At 50.3% G+C, this 21,683-nt stretch overlaps 1 protein-coding gene across 3 annotated transcripts; it reads left to right on the top strand.

Moving 5' to 3' along the window:
• Window positions 1-901: 901 nt before the first annotated feature.
• LOC140386538 (ICOS ligand-like) lies at window positions 902-20,218 on the top strand. Of its 3 annotated transcripts, XM_072468954.1 has the most exons (6): window positions 1,185-4,799; window positions 4,958-5,043; window positions 5,389-5,441; window positions 14,993-15,352; window positions 16,129-16,416; window positions 18,653-20,218. In XM_072468954.1, the coding sequence occupies exons 3-6, from the start codon at window positions 5,390-5,392 to the stop codon at window positions 18,769-18,771; spliced, it is 819 nt and encodes a 272-aa protein (XP_072325055.1). In that variant the 5' UTR covers window positions 1,185-4,799; window positions 4,958-5,043; window position 5,389; the 3' UTR covers window positions 18,772-20,218. The 3 variants fall into 3 exon arrangements, with proteins under 3 accessions (XP_072325053.1, XP_072325055.1, XP_072325054.1); XM_072468952.1 differs by lacking the exons at window positions 1,185-4,799; window positions 4,958-5,043 and adding an exon at window positions 902-1,084; XM_072468953.1 differs by lacking the exons at window positions 1,185-4,799; window positions 4,958-5,043 and adding an exon at window positions 5,074-5,243.
• The last annotated feature ends 1,465 nt before the right edge of the window (window positions 20,219-21,683 follow it).

Below are 21,683 nucleotides of genomic sequence, written 5' to 3'. Positions count from 1 at the left end.
GTCAGTACTGAGAAAGTGCTGCACTGTTGGAGGGCCTGTACTGAGGGAGTGCTGCACTGTCAGAGGGCCAGTAGTGAGGGAGTGCTGCTCTGAAGGACGGTCAGTACTGAGGGAGTGCTGCACTGTCGGAGCGTCAGTACTGAGGGAGTGCTGCCCTGTTGGTGGGTCAGTACTGAGGGAGTGCTGTACTTTTGGAGGGTCAGTACTGAGGGAGTTCTGTACTGTTGAAGGGTCAGTACTGAGGGAGTGCTGCATTGTCAGAGGGTCAGTACTGAGGGAGTGCTGCACTGTCAGAGGGTCAGTGCTGAGGGAGTGCTGCACTGTTGGAGGGTCAGTACTGAGGGAGCGCTGCATTGTCAGAGTGTAAGTACTGAGGGAGAGTTGCACTGTCGGATGGTCAGTACTGAGAAAGTGCTGCACTGTTGGAGGGTCAGTACTGAGGGAATGCTGCACTGTAGGAGGGTCAGTACTGATGGAGTGCTGCACTGTCAGAGGGTCAGTACTGAGGGAGTGCTGCACTGTCAGAGGGTCAGTACTGAGGGACTGCTGCGCTGTCAGAGGGTCAGAACTGAGGGAGTGCTGAATGAATTGATGGGAGATTTACCCTGTATCTTACCCTGTGGTGTACCTATGCTGGTATTGTTTATTGGTGGAATAATTTTACCGTGATATTTTATGATGTGTCGACACAGAGAATTGAGTGAACTTGCACGTTACTTGGATCAGAATTGGAAACTTGTGGTCTGATTATTTTGGGAAGGATTTTGGCTGGAGTGTGGGAGGAGTTGTGAATTCTCCTCTGTGTCTGGAATGTTGGGACACAAGATGTTAAGTAGGGGTGAAAGGGTTAACAGTGTGGCTGCACTGGGCAGAGTGACTGAATCACGCCTCCATTTGTGTAAGAAGCTCAGATCTCCGGCGGTTTGGCTCCACTCGGGAATGTGGTGTGTGAAGCTTGTGATTTGATTCTGGCAGTATATGTTTCTGTCAGAGCTGATGTGACAGCTCTCTGCTGACCCTACGTTTGTGTGTACTTGGCTTTCACTCTCTCTCGCACAGCGATCTGGTGTTCCCAGTCCTCAGGGTAAGTTTCTGCCACTTTCTAATCCTGCATTTCCTGGCTAGTGGCAGCTTTTGCTGCTGAGGCATTTCAGAACTGTTCCATCACTTTCTGTTTCTCACTCTCTCTCTCTCTGTCTCTCATGTCCCTATCTGTATGTTTCTCTCTCTCGCTTTGTTTGTTTCTCTATCTGTCTCTCTCTCTTTCTGTCTCTCTCTCCTCTCTTTTTTTTGTACCTCTCTCTCTCTCTCACACATCTCTATCTGTTTCTCTCTCTGTCTCTGGCTGTCTGTCTGTCTCTCTGTTTCTTTTTATCCTTGTCTCACAATCTCTCTCTGCCTCTCCCTCCATCCCTCTCGCTGTATTTGCCCCTCTTTCTTATATCTCTATTTCTCTCTCTCTGTCCCTCTCTGTTTGTCTCTCTGCCTGTCTCCCTAGCTGTCTCTCTATCTGTCTTTTTCTCTGTCTGTTTCCCTCTGTCCCTCTTTCTTTCTATTTCTGTCCCTCTCTCTCTATCTGTTTCTCTGTGTCTAGGTTTCCAGATCTGTCTCTGTTTCGTTTTCTGCCTTTTCGCTCACCCTGTTTCTCTCTCTCTCTCTCTCTCACCCTCTCTCTGGTTCTTTCTCTCTCTGTCTCTGGGTTTCTCCCTCTTTGTATCTCTTTCTCTCGCATTGTCTCTCTGTCCCTCTATCTCTATGTCTATGTCTCACCTCATTCTTTCTCTCCCTGCCTCACTCACTCTCTGCTTCTGCTTGTCTTTCTCTGCCCCTCTCCCTTATGAACTCTCTCTTTCTATCTCCATCTCACTTCATCTCTAGCTCTCTCTTGCTCCCACTCTTTTATCTCCCTTTCTTTCTTTCACTCTCTGCTGCTTGGTCCACTTCTCTCTCTCTCTCTCTCTGTATCTTCTTCAGAATTTCTGTCTTTGTTGCTATTTCTCTCTCCGTCTCTCTCTCTCTGGTTCTCTATCACACACTCTATCTCTCTCTCTGTCTCACTCTCACTCTGTCTGTCTCTGTCTCACTCTCTCTGTCTGTCTCTTTCTCTCTGTCTCACTCTCATGCTGTCTGCCTCTCTCTGCGTCTCACTCTAATGCTGTCTCTCTGTCTCACTCTCATGCTGTCTGTCGGTCTCATTCTCATGCTGTCTGTCTCTCTCTGTCTCACTCTCACTCTGTCTGTCTCTCGCTCTCACTCTCTTGCTGTCTGCCTCTCTCTGTCTCACTCTCATGCTGTCTCTCTGTCTCACTCTCATGATGTCTGTCGGTCTCATTCTCATGCTGTCTGTCTCTCTCTGTCTCACTCTCACTCTGTCTGTCTCTCTCTCTCACTCTCTTGCTGTCTGCCTCTCTCTGTTTCACTCTCATTCTGTCTCTCTGTCTCACTCTCACGCTGTCTGTCTCTCTCTGTCTCACTCTCACTCTGTCTCACTCTCTCTGTCTGTCTTTTTCTCCTTGTCTGACTCTGTCTCTCTCTATGTCTCACTCTCTCTGTCTGTCTCTTTCTCTCTGTCTCACTCTCATGCTGTCTGTCTCCCTCTCACTCACTCTCTGTCTCGCTCTCTGTCTCCCTCTGTCTCACTCTCTCTGCATGTCTGTCTCTGTCTATCTCACTCTTATGCTGCCTGTCTTTCTCTTTGTCTCACTCTCACTCTGTCTCTCTCTCTCTTTGTCTCACTCTCACTCTGTCTGTCTGTCTCTCTCTCTGTCTCACTCTCACTCTGTATGTCTGTCTCTCTCTTCGCCTCACTCTCACTCTCTCTGTCTGTGCTCTCTCTGTCTCTCTGGAACAAGAGGAAGCCATTCAACAGAGGTGTAGTGATATTGTCACTGGACTAGTGGTCACAGTGACACAGTGTACTGCTCTGAGGAACCAGGGTTCGAATCCCACCACAGCAGATGGTGAAATTTGAATTAAAGGTCCTTGGCCATGAAACAAACCATTATTGATTGTCGTAAAACCCCACCTGGCTCAAATCTGGTCTCCATGACCCACAGCGTTGACGTGATGGGCAATAATTGCTGGCTCAGCTAGTGACACCTACATCCCAAATGAAAAGAAAAGCCCCTCGAGGCTATTCCTCCACTCAATGAGATCAGGCTGTTCCGTGATCTCTCTTCATTTCCCTGCCTTCACCCCACATCCCTGAATACCTTTGGATAACTAAAATCTCACAGATTGAAAATGAACGATTGGATCAATCTCCGTTTCAGGGAGAGAATTCCAAACATCCCAAACCCTTTGTGTGTGGAAGTCTTTCTGGAATTTCACTCCCGAAAGGTTGGCGTCTCGTTTTAGATTCTGTTATCCTCATCCCAGACTCCCGCCAACAGGTGTAAATAGTTTTTCTCTATCTACCCCTATCTGTTCCTCTCAATATCCCCAAAATTTTGATCAAATCCCACCCCCCTTAATCTTCAAAATTCCATTTTTTGATTAATCGCTCCTCGTAATTTAACCCCTGGAGCGCCAGTATCCAGACGCCAGCTGTGATTATATCTGCAGTTGTGATTTCATCAGGGATTGCTATTGTAGCTGATTGGCGGCTGCTCATTTTGGAATTTCAAACTGCCATTGGGATGTTTGTTGAATGTCGACACAAGTCTTTTTTTGGTCAAAATTATAACCAAGTATTTTGAGAAACAGGACATTGAGTCCTGTGGTACCTCGTTGGTGTTTTTTTTTTAATTGTTCAGTGCCTGGATGTGGGAGTCGTTGGCCAGTTCATTATTTATTGCCCATCTGTAATTGCCTCTTGAGAAGGTGGTGGTGAGTTGCCTTCTTGAACCGCTACAGTCCCTGAGGTGTAGGTACACCCACAGTGCTGTTAGGGAGTGAAGTCCAGGATTTTGACCCAGCGACAGTGAAGGAACAGCTGATATATTTCCAAGTCAGGGTGGTGAGTGACTTGGAGAAGAACCTCCAGGGTGGTGGAATTTCCAGGTATCTGCTGCCCTTGTCCTCCTAGATGGTAATGGTTGTGGATTTGGAAGGTGCGGCCTAAGGAACCTTGGTGAGTTACTGCAATGCATCTTGTAGATGTTGCACACGGCTGCCACTGTGTGTCAGTGGTGGAGGGAGTGAATGTTTGTGAAAGGGACACCAATCAAACAGGATTGTTTTGTCCTGGATGGTGTTGATCTTCTTGAGTGTTGTTGGAATTGCACTTATCCAGGCAGGCGGGGATTATTCCATTACACTCCTGACTTGTGCCTTGTAGATGATGGACAGGCTTTGGGAGGTCAGGAGGTGAGTTACTTGCCGTAGGATTCCCAGCCTCAGATCTGCTCTTGTAGCCACAGTATTAATGTGGCTAGTCCAGTTCAGTTTCTGATCAATGGTAACCCCCAGGATATTGATTGTGGGGAATTCAGCGATGGAAATGCCATTGAATGTCAAGGGGAGATGGTTCGATCCTTTCTTGTAGGAGATGGTCATTGCCTGGCACTTGTGTGGCATGAATGTAACCTACCACTTGTCAGCCCAAGCCAGGATAGTGTGCAGGTCTTGCTGCATTTGGACTTGGACTGCTTCATTATCTGCAGAGTAGTGAATAGTGCTGAACATTGTGCAGTCATCCGCAAACATCCCCACTTCTGACCTTATGATGGAAGGGAGCTCTTTGATGAAGCAGGTAAAGATGGTTGGGCCTTGGACACTACCCTGAGGAACTCCTGCAGTGATGTCCTGGAGCTGGATAATTGACCTTTAATCACCGCACCCAGCTTCCTTTGTGCCAGGTATGACTCCATCAAATTCTCCCAAAGTTCAGTTCGATCTCATTCCGTTTAATCAGTCACTGTGACATGTGGAACTGACTACAACTGTGATTACAATACACATTCTTCCCCTCTCCCTCTCTCTCTTTCTCTCTTCCTCACTTGCTGTTTTGATCTAGTATACCGTGCATCGCTGCCGTTTATCCCAGAATAGGGACACAATCTGACCTCTCCCCTCCCTTGTTGTAAGGGGAGAGGTGAATGGGTAAGTGCTGAGGACAGGTGGGCAGAAGGGGTGAAGGGGGCAACTACTGGAGTTATATTCCAGCCAGTGGGGCTGGCAGAGAACAGCCACTATGATGCCCTTCCAGGTCGAAAAGTTGACTGGCTCTTCCCAAGGGGAAATTCACATTGGGAAGCATAAAGTGTTCGCTGGCTCGAGGATCTGGTACCTTAGATCAGGAGGTAAGGGGATATTGAAGATTTGGGATTGGGATAGGTCGGGGGGTGGGTGCGGGGGGGGGCAGTGGTGTTGTACAGAGTGGGGAAGAGTTGAACCTGCACTGTTCAAAACCCCAACATTAACGGAAACAATCCTTTTCCCTTTCAGGATGGAGCTGTTTTTCCCTGGGCTATGGCTATCGGTTTTCGCTGCTGTAACAGGTGGGTGTTATCCTGTTTGGAATGGAGGATGTTACGTGGAGGGACTGGAGAAGCCGGGATTGTTCTCCTCGGAGCGGAGAAGGTTAAGGGGGAGATTGAATTGAAGCGTTCAAAATCATGAGGCAGTTTGGATAGAGTAAATGGTGAGATAGTATTCCCAGTTGGCAGGAGGCTTCGTAACCAGAAAGGACACAGATTGAACAGAATTGGGAAAAGAACCAGAGTGGGGTAAATCTTTCAAAGAGCCAGTACAGGCAGGGTGGGCCAAATGGTTCACCCTTTGCTGTGTGATTCTCAGAAGCCCAAAATCTTGACTGTTCTTGAGTGGCTATCATGGGGTTGCTTTGGTTGGGGGTATCAATAGAGAGAAATACCCGGAGTGGGGGTTTTTCTGACAGTTTTCCACCCTCCTCCTACGATTTGTTTGTTTTGAGGACAGTCTGAGTTTAATTGCCTTAGTAGCTTTACCTTCAGGACAATTAAGAGGTCAATTGCTGTAACGTTTAGATCTGGGCAGGTCATGTAGAGCCCAATTGCTCTTGAGGACAGTAAGAGACTACTAACTGTGAATGGCACATGTTGAGGACAGTTAGAGGTTAACTGTTATCAGTCACATCATGAGGACAGTCAGAGACTAATTGCTTTGTGACACAGTCTAACAAAATCAGAGGCTAAGTCATGTATCTGACATATCTTAAGGATAGTTAGAGGCTAACTGTTGTAAGGCACATTGTGAGGACAGTCAAAGGCTAATTGCTGTGACAGACATATATTCAGGACAGTTAGAGATTAATTGCTTTCTTTGTGCAGTGGCACAAAGGTGAGCGATGGCAAATCAGCTGCCTATTTCGCACACCTCACGTGCGCTCACCAGTGCCTGTGCCCATACTAGGCCCTGAGGTCCGGTCAGAAATTCAGCCATGAGAGCATCGCAGTTGAGGACAAGTCGCAGTTGTTGTAAATTGTGACAATCCAACATTATTTACAACTAGCCGTCAGCCGTCATCTTTGCTGAGACCAACTTTATCTACCAGATTTATTTAATTAATTGAATTTAAGTTTCCGCTTTCCATGGTGGGATCCATATTGCTGGACAACACGTTGAAGTGTCCGGATTACTAACCAGATAACGTAACCACCACCATACTCTGATTCCATAACTGAAACTCTGGCCTGCGTGCGACTCCAGACCCACAGCAAAATGTGGCTGACTTACCACAACTGTCTGTAATGCAATACAATTTAAGTCTCCGTCTTTACATAAGAACTTTGAGCAGGAGTTGGCAATTCAGCCCCTCGAGCCTGTTCCGCCATTCAACACGACCATGGCTGATCTCCTCTTGGCCTCAACTCAACTTTCCTGCCCGTTCCCCATTACCCTTCAGCCCATAACTAATTAAAAATCTGTCTATCTGCTCCTTAAATTTACTCAATGTCCTGGCAGCCACTGTATTCTGGGGTGGGTAATTCACGACCCTTTGAGAAGTAATTTCTCCTCATCTGTTTCATCTGCTGCCTCTTATTCTGAGACTGTGATGTCTCACTCTAGATTGCCCCACAAGAGGCAACATCTGCTCTACGTCTACTTTGTCAATACCTTTTATCATCTTATATATCTCAATTAGATCTTCTTTCATTCTTCTAAACTCGAGAGAGTATCGGCCAAAACTGCTCGATCTCTTCAATTAGATAAGAAGAAATATATTTGCATTGGAGCTAGTTCAGACTGAGTGTAAGTTCCTGGAATAATTCCTGGGCTGGCAAGTTGTAACGAGTGGAGTGTCACAGCGACGATTGTTGGAGTCTCACGTATTTACAATCTGTATCAGTGACTTGGATGAGGTCATCAACGGCACTGAGCCAAATTTGCTGATGACACAAAAATTGGTGGGAAAGTGAGATACGAGGAGGATTCACAGGACCTGCCGAGGGATAGAGATAAGTTAAGTGAGCGGACAAAGCAAATTGGCTGATGGAATACAAGACGGGAAAATGTAAGCAGCATATTAGTTACACTCCCATTCGAATTCTCTTCCTGTAGCAGGTGGTACCCCAAGGCAGGCTCTCATCTCTTCCTGGAGCTAGTTATTCCTGGAAGAGGTCGTTAGTCTGTCGCCAGTGGGGGAGCACGATGGCACAGTGGTTAGCGCTGCTGCCTCACAGCGCCCAGGGACCCAGGTTCAATTCAGGCTTTGGGTGACAGTCTGTGTGGAGTTTGCACATTCTCCCTGTGTCTGCGTGGGTTTCCTCCGTGTGCTCCAGTTTCCACCCATGGTCCAAAGATGTGCAAGTTAGGATTGGTCCTTAGTGTCTAAAGGTTAGGTGGGTTACGGGGATATGGTGGGGTAGTGGGCCGAGATAGGGTGCTCTTTCAGAGGGTCAGTGCAGACTTGGTGAGCTGAATGGCCCCCTGCACTGTAAGGATTCTATGGTTCTATGGTTTTTTAGCTTGATGGGTCCATTCCACATCAAGTGTGACTGACCAGCAGTCTCTCCCACTCTTACCACCAGCCATTGATGTGTTTGGAAGGATTTTGCAGGTTGACACTCAACCTGTCTTGGCCACATTATGAACGCACCTTCCTTGGTCATCATGTCCTGGGGTGGCACTTGAATCCGGAGCTTCTGGCTCAGAGGCAGGGACGGGAACCCACTACCCCACAAGACTGGCCATTTTATTTAAATGGAGAGAGATTACAGAATGCAGCAGTGCAGAGGAATCTGGGTGTCTTTGTATGAGAATCACAAGAAGTCAGTATGCAGGTATAGCCAGCGTTGATAAGAAGGCAAATGGAATGTTGTCCTTTATTTATTTATTTATTTTTTGCACTGAGTGCTGAATTTGGTGCATTTGAGTGCGATAGTGAGAGTTTGGTGACCGAGGGAGTATAAGGCTTCATTTTTATCTAAAGTTTAGTCTTTCTTTTATTTAGTTAATTAACTTAAAAGTTGCTGTTTGGTTTAGAAGAAGGTGAATTTTCAATAAGCTTTAAACAGGCTTCTACTTGTAGGCACTTGCAGCTGGAGCTTGTTAATTAGTTAATTGGATTAGGCCAGGTTTTCAGAGGCATGGGGCGTCATTCTCCGACCCCCCGCCGGGTCGGAGAATGGCCGTTGGCCGCCGTGAATCCCGCCCCCACCCCCGCCGAAGTCTCCGCTCCCGGAGATTGGGCGGGGGCGGGAATCCGGCCGCGCTGGTTGGCGGGACCCCCCGCTGGATTCTCCGGCCCGCATGGGCCGAAGTCCCGCCCAGGAATTGCCTGTCCCGCCGACGTAAATCAAACCTGGTATTTACCGGCGGGACCAGGCGGCGTGGGCGGGCTCTGGGGTCCTGGGGGGGGGGGGGGGGGGCGCGAGGCGATCTGACCCCGGGGGGTGCCCCCACGGTGGCCTGGCCCGCGATCGGGGCCCACCGATCCGCGGGCGGGCCTGTGCCGCGGGGGCACTCTTTCCCTTCCGCCTCCGCCACGGCCTCCACCATGGCGGAGGCGGAAGAGACTCTCCCCACTGCGCATGCGCGGGAAACTGACAGCGGCCGCTGAAGCTCCCGCGCATGCTCTGGGGAACTGACAGCAGACGCGGACGCTCCCGCGCATGCGCCGCATTTCCGCGCCAGCTGGCGGGGAAACAAACGCCATTTCCGCCAGCTGGCGGGGCGGAAATCCCTCCGGCGTCGGCCTAGCCCCTCAATGTTGGGGCTAGGCCGCCAAAGATGCGGAGCCTTCCGCACCTTTGGGCCGGCGCGATGCCCGTCTGATTGGCGCCGGCTTTGGCGCCAGTCGGCGGGCATCCCGCCGTTGGGGGAGAATTTCGCCCTAGATTCACAGTATAAATGTGATCCCCTACAGTGCAGACTTTGTTTGCACTGAGTGCTGAATTTGGTGCATTTGAGTGCGATAGTGAGAGTTTGGTGACCGAGGGAGTGCTGAATTTGGTGCATTTGAGTGCGATAGTGAGAGTTTGGTGACTGAGGGAGTTTGGTGAGGAGGGAGTAAGGCGCTCCTTTCATTTTGTTTCCGACATTTCCGCAAAGAGTGCGAAGAGAGCCAGGAGTTTACAGAAAGTGTAGCTGACTGGGAGCAGGGTCGGAGGGCGGAGATCTAGTTAGTCCACAGGGCAGCTATATTCTGTCAGGTAAGAGGGGATGAAGGCTAGGCCAGTTACATGCTCCTCCTGTAGGATGTGGGTGGTGAGGGATACCACCGGTGTCCCCACTGACTATACCTGCGGGAAGTGCACCCAACTTCAGCTCCTCAAAGACCGTGTTAGGGAACTGGAGCTGAAGCTGGATGAACTTCGGATCATCCGGGAGGCAGAGGGGGTGATTGAGAAGAGTTACAAGGAGGTAACCACACCCAAGGTACAGGACAAGAATAGCTGGGTTACAGTCAGGGGGAGAAAAACAAACAGGCAGAAAGTGCAGGGATCCCTCGTGGCCGTTCCCCTTCAAAACAGGTATACCGTTTTGGATGCTGTTGGGGGGGATGACCTACCGGGGGAAGGCCCTAGCGGCCAGGTCTCTGGCACTGAGTCTGGCTCTGGGGCTCAGAAGGGAAGGGGGGAGAATAGAAAAGCAATAGTTGTAGGAGATTCAATGGTTAGGGGAATAGATAGGAGATTCTGTGGTCGCGAGCGAGACTCCCGGAAGGTATGTTGCCTCCCGGGTGCCAGGGCCAGGGATGTCTCGGATCGTGTCTTCAGGATCCTTAAGGGGGAGGGTGAGCAGCCAGAAGTCGTGGTGCACATTGGTACCAACGACATAGGTAGGAAAAGGGGTGTGGAGGTAATAAACAAGTTTAGGAAGTTAGGCTGGAAATTAAAAGCCAGGACAGACAGAGTTGTCATCTCTGGTTTGTTGCCGGTGCCACGTGATAGTGAGGCTAGGAATAGGGAGAGAGTGCAGTTGAACACATGGCTGCAGGAATGGTGTAGGAGGGAGGGCTTCAGGTATTTGGATAATTGGAGCGCATTCTGGGGAAGGTGGGACCTGTACAAGCAGGACGGGTTGCATCTGAACCAGAGGGGCACCAATATCCTGGGAGGGAGGTTTTCTAGTACTCTTCGGGAGGGTTTAAACTAATTTGGCAGGGGAATGGGAACCGGATTTGTAGTCCAGCAACTAAGGTAGCCGATATTCAGGACGCCAAAGCGTGTAATGAGGCAGTGGGGAAGGGAACACTGACAAAGGAGAGTACTTGCAGGCACGGAGAGGGGTTGAAGTGTGTATACTTCAACGCAAGAAGCATCAGGAATAAGGTGGGTGAACTTAAGGCATGGATCGGTACTTGGGACTACGATGTGGTGGCCATCACGGAAACTTGGATAGAAGAGGGGCAGAAATGGTTGTTGGAGGTCCCTGGTTATAGATGTTTCAATAAGATTAGGGAGGGTGGTAAAAGAGGTGGGGGGGTGGCATTATTAATTAGAGATAGTATAACAGCTGCAGAAAGGCAGTTCGAGGAGTATCAGCCTACTGAGGTAGTATGGGTTGAAGTCAGAAATAGGAAAGGAGCAGTCACCTTGTTAGGAATTTTCTATAGGCCCCCCAATAGTAGCAGAGATGTGGAAGAACAGATTGGGAAACAGATTTTGGAAAGGTACAGAAGTCATAGGGTAGTAGTCATGGGCGACTCTAACTTCCCAAATATTGAGTGGAAACTCTTTAGATCAAATAGTTTGGATGGGGTGGTGTTTGTGCAGTGTGTCCAGGAAGCTTTTCTAACGCAGTATGTAGATTGTCCGACCAGAGGAGGGGCAATATTGGATTTAGTACTTGGTAATGAGCCAGGGCAAGTGATAGATTTGTTAGTGGGGGAGCATTTTGGAGATAGTGACCACAATTCTGTGACTTTCACTTTAGTAATGGAGAGGGATAGGTACGTGCAACAGGGCAAGGTTTACAATTGGGGGAAGGGTAAATACGATGTTGTCAGACAAGGATTGAAGTGCATAAGTTGGGAACATAGGCTGGCAGGGAAGGACACAAGTGAAATGTGGAACTTGTCCAAGGAACAGGTGCTACGTGTCCTTGATATGTATGTCCCTGTCAGGCAGGGAAGAGATGGTCGAGTGAGGGAACCATGGTTGACAAGAGAGGTTGAATGTCTTGTTAAGAGGAAAAAGGTGACTTATGTAAGGCTGAGGGAACAAGGTTCAGACAGGGCATTGGAGGGATACAAGATAGCCAGGAGGGAACTGAAGAAAGGGATTAGGAGAGCTAAGAGAGGGCATGAACAATCTTTGGCGGGTAGGATCAAGGAAAACCCCAAGGCCTTTTACACATATGTGAGAAATATGAGAATGACTAGAGCGAGGGTAGGTCCGATCAAGGACAGTAGCGGGAGATTGTGTATTGAGTCTGAAGAGATAGGAGAGGTCTTGAACGAGTACTTTTCCTCTGTATTTACAAATGAGAGGGGCGATATTGTTGGAGAGGACAGTGTGAAACAGATTGGTAAGCTCGAGGAAATACTTGTTAGGAAGGAAGATGTGTTGGGCATTTTGAAAAACCTGAGGATAGACAAGTCCCCCGGGCCTGACGGGATATATCCAAGGATTCTATGGGAAGCAAGAGATTAAATTGCAGAGCCGTTGGCAATGATCTTTTCGTCCTCACTGTCAACAGGGGTGGTACCAGGGGATTGGAGAGTGGCGAATGTCGTGCCCCTGTTCAAAAAAGGGACTAGGGATAACCCTGGGAATTACAGGCCAGTTAGTCTTACTTCGGTGGTAGGCAAAGTAATGGAAAGGGTGCTGAAGGATAGGATTTCTGAGCATCTGGAAAGACACTGCTTGATTAGGGATAGTCAGCACGGATTTGTGAGGTGTAGGTCATGCCTTACAAATCTTATTGAATTCTTTGAGGAGGTGACCAAGCATGTGGATGAAGGTAAAGCAGTGGATGTAGTGTACATGGATTTTAGTAAGGCATTTGATAAAGTTCCCCATGGTAGGCTTATGCAGAAAGTAAGGAGGCATGGGATAGTGGGAAATTTGGCCAGTTGGATAACGAACTGGCTAACCGATAGAAGTCAGAGAGTGGTGGTGGATGGCAAATATTCAGCCTGGATCCCAGTTACCAGTGGCGTACCGCAGGGATCAGTTCTGGGTCCTCTGCTGTTTGTGATTTTCATTAATGACTTGGATGAGGGAGTTGAAGGGTGGGTCAGTAAATTTGCAGACGATACGAAGATTGGTGGAGTTGTGGATAGTAAGGAGGGCTGTTGTCGGCTGCAAAGAGACATAGATAGGATGCAGAGCTGGGCTGAGAAGTGGCAGATGGAGTTTAACCCTGAAAAGTGTGAGGTTGTCCATTTTGGAAGGACAAATATGAATGCGGAATACAGGGTTAACGGTAGAGTTCTTGGCAATGTGGAGGAGCAGAGAGATCTTGGGGTCTATGTTCATACATCTTTGAAAGTTGCCACTCAAGTGGATAGAGCTGTGAAGAAGGCCTATGGTGTGCTCGCGTTCATTAACAGAGGGATTGAATTTAAGAGCCGTGAGGTGATGATGCAGCTGTACAAAACTTTGGTGAGGCCACATTTGGAGTACTGTGTACAGTTCTGGTCGCCTCATTTTAGGAAGGATGTGGAAGCTTTGGAAAAGGTGCAAAGAAGATTTACCAGGATGTTGCCTGGAATGGAGAGTAGGTCTTACGAGGAAAGGTTGAGGGTCTAGGCCTTTTCTCATTAGAACGGAGAAGGATGAGGGGCGACTTGATAGAGGTTTATAAGATGATCAGGGGAATAGATAGAGTAGACAGTCAGAGACTTTTTCCCCGGGTGGAACAAACCATTACAAGGGGACATAAATTTATGGTGAAAGGTGGAAGATATAGGAGGGATATCAGAGGTAGGTTCTTTACCCAGAGAGTAGTGGGGGCATGGAATGCACTGCCTGTGGAAGTAGTTGAGTCGGAAACATTAGGGACCTTCAAGCAGCTATTGGATAGGTACATGGATTATGGTTAAATGATATAGTGTAGATTTATTTGTTCTCAAGGGCAGCACGGTAGCATTGTGGATAGCACAATTGCTTCACAGCTCCAGGGTCCCAGGTTCGATTCCGGCTTGGGTCACTGACTGTGCGGAGTCTGCACGTCCTCCCCGTGTCTGCGTGGGTTTCCTCCGGGTGCTCCGGTTTCCTCCCACAATCCAAAGATGTGCGGGTTAGGTGAATTGGCCAATGATAAATTGCCCTTAATGTCCAAATTGCCCTTGGTGTTGGGTGAAGGTGTTGAGTTTGGGTAGGGTGCTCTTTCCAAGAGCCAGTGCAGACTCAAAGGGCCGAATGGCCTCCTTCTGCACTGTAAATTCAATGATAATCTATGATTAATCTAGGACAAAGGTTCGGCACAACATCGTGGGCCGAAGGGCCTGTTCTGTGCTGTATTTTCTATGTTCTATGTTCTATTGCAAAGGGGAGGATGGGGTATAAGAGTCGGGGTATTGGTGAGACCACACCTGGAGCACTGTGGTCTCCATATCCCTTGGTTAGACCACACATGGAGCATTGTGCACAGTTCTCGTCTCCATAGATCTCTGGTCAGACCACACCTGAAGCACTGTGCACAGTTCTGGTCTCCATGTCCCTTAGTCAGACCACACCTGGAGCACTGTGCAGTTTTTGGACGGGATTCTCCGTCACACCAGCCCAGTTTTCCAGCGTGGTGCGCCCCTGCCAGCAGCAGGATTCTCCTTTCCCGCAGCCGGCCAATGGGGCTTCCCACTGTGGTCACCCCACGCCATCGTGTGGGTGCCCTGCTGGCAAAGCGGAGGATCCCGCCAACAGAGAATCCCGCAGCTGGTCTCCATATCCCTTGGTTAGGCCACACTGGGAGCACCGTGCACAGTTCTGGTCTCCTCACTTGGGGAGGATGACACTGGAATTGGAGGCAGTTCAGACAGGGTTCACTGGGCCAATCCTTGGGATGAAGGGGGTTTGTCTGATGAGGAAAGTTTGAGCAGGTTGGAAGGATGTGAAGACATTGGAGAGAGAAAGAGTGCAGAGAAAGATTCACAAGAATGGAGGGATAAGGAACTTCATTGTCGTGGATCGATCGGAGAATCTGGGACCGTCCTTCTCCAGGACGAAAAGGCCAAGAGGGAGATTTGATTGAGGTGTCCAAAATCTTGAGGGGGCGGTGGGGGTGGTGGGTTGATCTGGACAGAGTGCGTAGAGGGAGAAAACATTCCCATTGGTCGAGAACCAGCGGGGCTGAAGATTTAAGATGATTGGTGAGAGGGACAGCGACATGGGGAGGAACCATTTGACCGGCAAGGGGTTAGGATCCGGAACTCGCTGCCGGAGAGTGTGCAGGGAGGGAGGGGGGGCGGGCAGATTCAATCGAGGATTTCAGAGGGGAGTCGAATTGTTATACAGAAAGGGGAAAATGTGCAGCGTAAGGGGGAGAAGGTGGGGCGTGGGGGAAGATTAGGACTGGGTAAGTTGCTCTTCCAAGAGGGCCAGTACAGTCACGACAGCCACAATGACCTCATTCTGCGGCAGACCAATCCCGTGATGCTCTGATTTTTTTTTTTGCTGCTCAGGACCGATCGATTCCTCTTGCGCACAAGGCTCAAGCATTAACGTTGTGGCGACTCACGGGGGGGGAGCCGTCCTCCCCTGCAGCTCTGGTGGCGGCCTGATCGAGAGGGTTTACTGGCAGAGGGAGCAGGTCGAGGGTGGTGATCCGGAAATGGTGAACGCCTATTGCGCGATTTGGAGTGACTGCAACCCCACCGACACCAGGCGAACGGACTTCATTGGCAACTCGACACTGGGCAATTTCTCCCTCCGTCTTCGCCAGGTGAACCTCAGAGACGAAGGTTGCTACCACTGCGTGATACAAGTGAAGCGGAAGGACCTACTGATCATTGAGCACTGTTACATTCAGCTGAATATTGTCGGTAAGAGAGATTCGAGCCGCTCCGCTCCCCCCCCCCCCCCCCCCCCCCCCCCCCGCTCCCCCTCCCCTCCACCCTCCGCCAGCCCCACCCCACTGTGACTGGAAATGTTAGGGTTAAATGAGGTCACACAGAACACAGGCCTGTGATCCTCACCACCCCCCCCAAAACTAAACACTGGGCTAGATTCTGCGATTCCCCCAGCCGCGTGTTTCTGGGCGGCCAGCCGTGATACTTGACTCTAGCCGCTTGTCAATGGGATTTCCCATTGAAGCCGCCCCGCCTTCGCTGGGAAACCCATGGGCGGGGGTGCGCTGCCGGCGGGAGAAAGAATCCCAATAATCAGAGAATCCCGGGCAACTGTCAAGGCTTGGAGGCAAACGCCCAAACCATAAACTTTTTTGGGGTGTTTTGCTGTTGGATGAATGGTTTGAGGAAACGAGTTGGGTTTTCGAGGGGATTTTAAGATGCGGGGTGGATGAACTACGACTCATCGCAAACGGCTTCCGGGGATGAATCGCCTCCTCCTCTTGCTTTTCCCACATCCCTCTGTCTCCCCCCCGCCCAATTGCCAAGGCCGCAGCCACCAAGGCATGGTGTTTGCAGGTGGCTTCACGCAGTCAAAGAGCCCGTCGCCAATTAAATCAATGCGGGATTCAGGAGAGCTTCCGGAGGTTGGGGAGGGTTAGTTGTCGGGGCATTGGGGCTGGAGGGGGTGGGGGCAGATTGTGTTGAATCGGCCAACGTTACTGACTCTGTTTCCTTTATCGAACTGGCAGCCCAGTACAGTAAGCCGCTGATCGAGCTCAATCAACTCGGAGATGTGGCTCTGGGTGAGATGGAGCTCAACTGTTCTAGCAGCGGCGGGTACCCAGAGGCAGGAGTGCGCTGGGTGAATAAATCAGACAACAGCACCTTTCCTGAGGAGCTGGTGCAGACGGAGAGCAGCATCGACAAGCTTGGACTGTACATTGTGACCAGTGTCCTGAGGTTCCACGTCGCTGATGGCACCATCGCATGTCACATCGTCAACAACAGAACCAAAGACGTCACAGAATCCGAAAAGGGTAAGCCAGGGGGCAGTATTCCTGCAGGAAGTGCAGAGTTTAATTGTCACACAGCCCGACAATTCATCCAGGAGAGATGTGAGGCAGCCATCACCAGAGACGTTGTTGGCAGCACTCCCATCATCCTCTAAGTTCACTGCTTGTGGCATGGACTCTCTACCATAGACAATTAAACCCATTATCCAGACAGTCAGTTCCACGACAGTACTGACAGACCACTACAGGGTCATAGTGCCAGTTCTGAGGGAGCACTAGCAGCACCTTCCAGATCGCAACTTGCTGCGTAAAAAGTAAATTCATCTCCACACAAACCCCCACCACCACCACCACCGAGGCCCTGAAATCTTTGCGAAAGTTTGCAGAGAGCAGGATTGGGAAGCACACAATGCTCCTGCTGAGACAGTGAATTGCAAAGTCTCGGCAGTAATGTGTTTGTTTTGGGAATCCAGGCCTCTGTTATTCATGCCACAAAATTCACAAATGTCTTCTTGGGAAAGAATTCACCATGTCCACATCCTTCATAGATATCAATACATTCAACCCCTCAGATCACTGTGCCCCCAAACCCATTTTAAAATTGTCCTTTAAATGAAGAAAAAAATCTCTAAATTCTTCACTGCACTTCCTGTATTCCCTCCCTTCAATGTGCTGTGTGATCGGTTAACCGCATCAGCTAACAGCACGAGACAGACTTCCTACCTGCGCTGTTTGAATTCAAACCAACTAGTTAAAGTTGCCGGTTCTGTAGCTGAGGGGAAAGAAGGAATAAACAGAAAGACAGAAAATTGGGGAACAGCCTCCGACTCGAGGGTTCAGCATGTGGTTCGTCACAGGTACACGCCTTCTGCAGTACTGAGGGAGCGTTGCACCAACAGAGGGTCAGTACTGAGGGAATGCTGCACTGTCAGAGGGTCAGTACTGAGGGACTGCTGCACTGTCAGAGGATCAGTACTGAGGGAGCGCTGCACCAACAGAGGGTCAGTACTGAGGGAATGCTGCACTGTCAGAGATTCAGGACTGAGGGAGTGCTGCACTGTCAGAGGGTCAGTACTGAGGGAGTGCTGCACTGTCAGAGATTCAGGACTGAGGGAGTGCTGCACTGTCAGAGGGTCAGTACTGAGGGAGTGCTGCACTGTCAGAGGATCAGGACTGAATCTCTGAATTCTTCACTGCACTTCCTGAATTCCTTCCCTTCAATGTGCTGTGTGATCGGTTAACCGCATCAGCTAACAGTACGAGGCAGACTTCCTACCTACGCTATTAGAACTAGTTAAAGTTGCAAGTTCTGTAGCTGAGGGGAATGAAGGGATAGACAGAAAGACAGAAAATTGGGGAACAGCCTCCGACTCGAGGATTCAGCATGTGGTTCGACACAGGTACATGCCTTCTGCAGTACCGATGGAGCGCTGCACCGTCAGAGGGTCAGTACTGAGGGAGTGCCGCACTGTCGGAGGGTCAATACTGAGGGACTGCTGCACTGTCAGAGGGTCAGTACTGAGGGAGTGCTGCACTGTCAGAGGGTCAGTACTGAGGGAGTGCTGCACTGTCAGAGGGTCAGTACTGAGGGAGTGCTGCACTGTCAGACGGTCAGTACTGAGGGACTGCTGCACTGTCAGAGGGTCAGTACTGAGGGAGCGCTGCACTGTCAGAGTGTCAGTACTGAGGGAGTGCTGCACCGTCAGAGGGTCAGTACTGAGGGAATGCTGCACTGTCAGAGGGTCAGTACTGAGGGAGTGCTGCACTGTCGGAGGGTCAGGACTGAGGGAGTGCTGCACTGCCAGAGGGTCAGTACTGAATGAATGCTGCACTGTCAGATGGTCAGGACTGAGGGAGTGCTGCACTGTCAGAGGGTCAGGACTGAGGGAGTACTGAACTCTCAGAGGGTCAGTACTGAGGGAGTGCTGCACTGTCAGTGGGCCAGGACTGAGGGAGCGCTGCACTGTCAGGGGGTCAGGACTGAGGGAGTGCTGAACTGCAGAAGAGTCAGCACTAAGGGAGCACTGCACTGTTGGTGGGTCAGTACTGAGGGAGCGCTGCACTGTCGGTGGGTCCGTACTGAGGGAGTGCTGCAATGTTGGAGGGTCCCAGTGCTGAGGGAGCGCTACACTGTCGAGTGCAGAGCAAGTTGGTCGCAGTGATTCGCGAGTGGAATGTCTGTTAAACGGGTGAAGTTAGAATAAAAGGACACGCTTAATCTGACCTCGATTTTCATTCCGTCTTCTTCTTCCTCTCTCAGTGTTACCCGAAAGTCCTGGATCAACGAATTACCGTATTGTTTCTGGAGCAGCCAATCAGACAATGCTGTCGTATATTTTGTGCTTCCTGTTTGTGTCTCTGTCGTTCTTCCTGGACTAAATTGTTTCGGTTCCCTCGTCAACTGTGAGTGTCCCTCAGCTGAGGGCAATGAACAGGCACAGATTGGAAATCTCCTCGTCTTGACTTCCTCTCCCTCTTGGTGAAACATCATCGTGCGTGCACATCATGGTCGCACAGTTCTTCTGACAAGAACCAATTCAGTTCACAACCACTAGTTGTAAAAGGTTTTGTTGCACATAAGGATGCTTTGTACTGTGTGGGTGGGTGTGTGGGTATCTGTGTGGGTATGTGTGTGAGTGTGGCTATGAGTGTGTGTGAGTGGACATATGTGTTGGGGGGGTGAGTGCGGTGGGTGAGTGCGTGTGTGGGTGTAGCTGGGTGGGAGTGTGTGGGTGAGTGTGTGTGGGGGTGTGTGAGTGTGTGCGAGTGTGTGTGTTGGTGGGAAGGAGTTGGGCCAGGATACTTGATGGAATTGTTTGTGTGCTGAACACACACACAGCTGCAATCCAGATTGGGACCTGTTGCGAACGGCATGAACAAACAGGCTTGTGTCATGGCCGGTGTTTCGGGGGGGGCGGGAATCAGAGATGGGCTACCCTGACCTGAAAATGTTGACATGGTGTTCGGCGTTCAGTGTGCCCAATTCATTCCACTAGGATCTGATATCCAGAGTTCCAATTCAGAACAAATCTAAAATCAATTTTGGGATGTTTTAATGGGTCAAAGATGCTGCACAACTCCAGGATGTTGTTGTTGCCAATGGTCAGGACTGAGGCAGTACTGAACTGCAGAAGGGTCAGTACTGAGGGAGCACTGCACTGTTGGAGGGTCAGTACTGAGGGAGTGCTGCACTGTCAGAGGGTCAGTACTGAGGGAGTGCTGCACTGTTGGAGCATCAGTACTGAGGAAGTGCTGCACTGTCGGAGTGTCAGTACTGAGGGAGTGCTGCACTGTCAGAGGGTCAGTACTGAGGGAGTGCTGCACTGTCAGAGGGTCAGTACTGAGGGAGTGCTGCACTGTCAGAGGGTCAGTACTGAGGGAGTGCTGCACTGTCAGAGGGTCAGTACTGAGGGAGTGCTGCACTGTCAGAGGGTCAGTACTGAGGGAGTGCTGCACTGTTGGAGCATCAGTACTGAGGAAGTGCTGCACTGTCGGAGCGTCAGTACTGAGGGAGTGCTGCACTGTCAGAGGGTCAGTACTAAGGGAGTGCTGCACTGTCAGCGGGTCAGTACAGAGGGAGTGCTGCACTGTCGGAGGGTCAGTACTGAGGGAGTGCTGCACTGTTGGAGCATCAGTACTGAGGAAGTGCTGCACTGTCGGAGCGTCAGTACTGAGGGAGTGCTGCATTGTTGGAGGGTCAGTACTGAGGGAGCTCTTCACTGTCGAGTGCAGAGCAAGATGGTCATGGTGATTCAGTCCATGAAAGCGACTCCCCGAGGTCGGGGATGGTTTAGTTCTGCCAATGAAGCAGCCCGAATGTAGTGTGGGGGGGTGGGGGTGGGTGGGGGGGGGGGGGGTTGCGGAGAGGAGGGTGGGTTGGGAAGCCTGAAGTGTAGGCCCAAAAAGGTAGCAAAGTACAAGAATCAGATACAGTCGTAGAACGGTGCTGATTTTTCCGGCTTGGATATTGGGAACAGTTCCTGTGTTTCCTCCACCAACAGCACCACCCCTCTCCCACACTCACCCCGCCCGGTGCAGGCCAACGGGGCCACATTTAACCTCAGGATGAGCCCGTAGGAAACGGCGCCTCTGCTCCAAGTCCCCGGGATGGAATCGGAGGTTAGCGAATGGAGAAAAGTTGTTGTTAAAACGTAAGGTGGGCAGGATTGTGAATTCTAAGGGCCTCCCCCGCTCGAGTCTGGATCACTGGAAGTGACTAGTCCGCAGGCGGCGATTCTGTAAACATTAAAGCCACAATTTTCAAACGTTTGCTCATTAATTTCGAATGCTTTTTTTAAAAAGTATTTTATTCCAAACTTGTACTAAAGATTTGAAAACATAAACAATTCGGGGAGCAAACTCCCCAACACACAACTATACAGTTTGTACAAATTTTCCCTTTTTCACCCCCCTCTCTCCCCTCACCCCCTCCAACGAACAGCTCCTCAAACACGGCCACCAACATTCCCCACATTGCCTCTGATGCACGATCAATTGCACAAAGACTAAAGTTGGGTACAACTGTGGCTTTATTACAGTCAGATGCGTGGTCTCCTGCTGCAGCTGGCGAAATGGCAGGGCACTGGTGGTCATGCATATTTATACAGTTCTCCGTGGGCAGAGCCAGCCGGCAGGAGCTACCGGCGAACCTGTAGTGCAGGTCCTACCTTACATCTCCTATTACAGTGGTTCATCACACCGGGTGACAAAGGCTGTTGTGTAGGGCTCGAAATTGGTCCACTGGCACATGTACCTCGGGAGAGGGCGTCTGGGGGCTCGTTGAGTTTACCGGGGCGATACAAGATCTCGTAATTATAGGTGGAGAGCTCGATTCTCCACCTCAAGATTTTATCATTCTTGATCTTGCCCCGCTGTGTGTTATTGAATATGAAGGCTACCGACCGTTGGTCCATAAGGAGAGTGAATCTCAGGTAATGCCTCCAATGTCGCACAGCTTCAACGATAGCTTGTGACTCCTTTTCGACGGATGAGTGTCAAATTTCAGGGGCATGAAGGCTGCGGAAAAGAATGCCACGGGTCTGCCTGCCTGGTTTAGAGTGGCGGCAAGGGCGACGTCTGAAGCGTCGCTTTCTACTTGGAAAGGCAGTGACTCGTCCACTATGCGCATCCCGGCCTTGGCGATGTCTGCTCTGATGCGGGCGAAAGCGTGTTGTGCCTCGGCCGCAAGGGGGAATTTGGTGGACTGAATGAGTGGGCGGGCCTTGGCCGCATAGTTTGGGACCCACTGGGCATAGTAGGAAAAGAACTTTTGTAAGGGCCACGAAGAATCC

Source organism: Scyliorhinus torazame, chromosome 12, assembly GCF_047496885.1.
Source record: "Scyliorhinus torazame isolate Kashiwa2021f chromosome 12, sScyTor2.1, whole genome shotgun sequence".
In the NCBI taxonomy this organism is placed as follows: Eukaryota; Metazoa; Chordata; class Chondrichthyes; order Carcharhiniformes; family Scyliorhinidae; genus Scyliorhinus; species Scyliorhinus torazame.
Note: the sequence above shows the minus strand (reverse complement) of the source record. Positions and strands in the feature narration are given on the sequence as shown.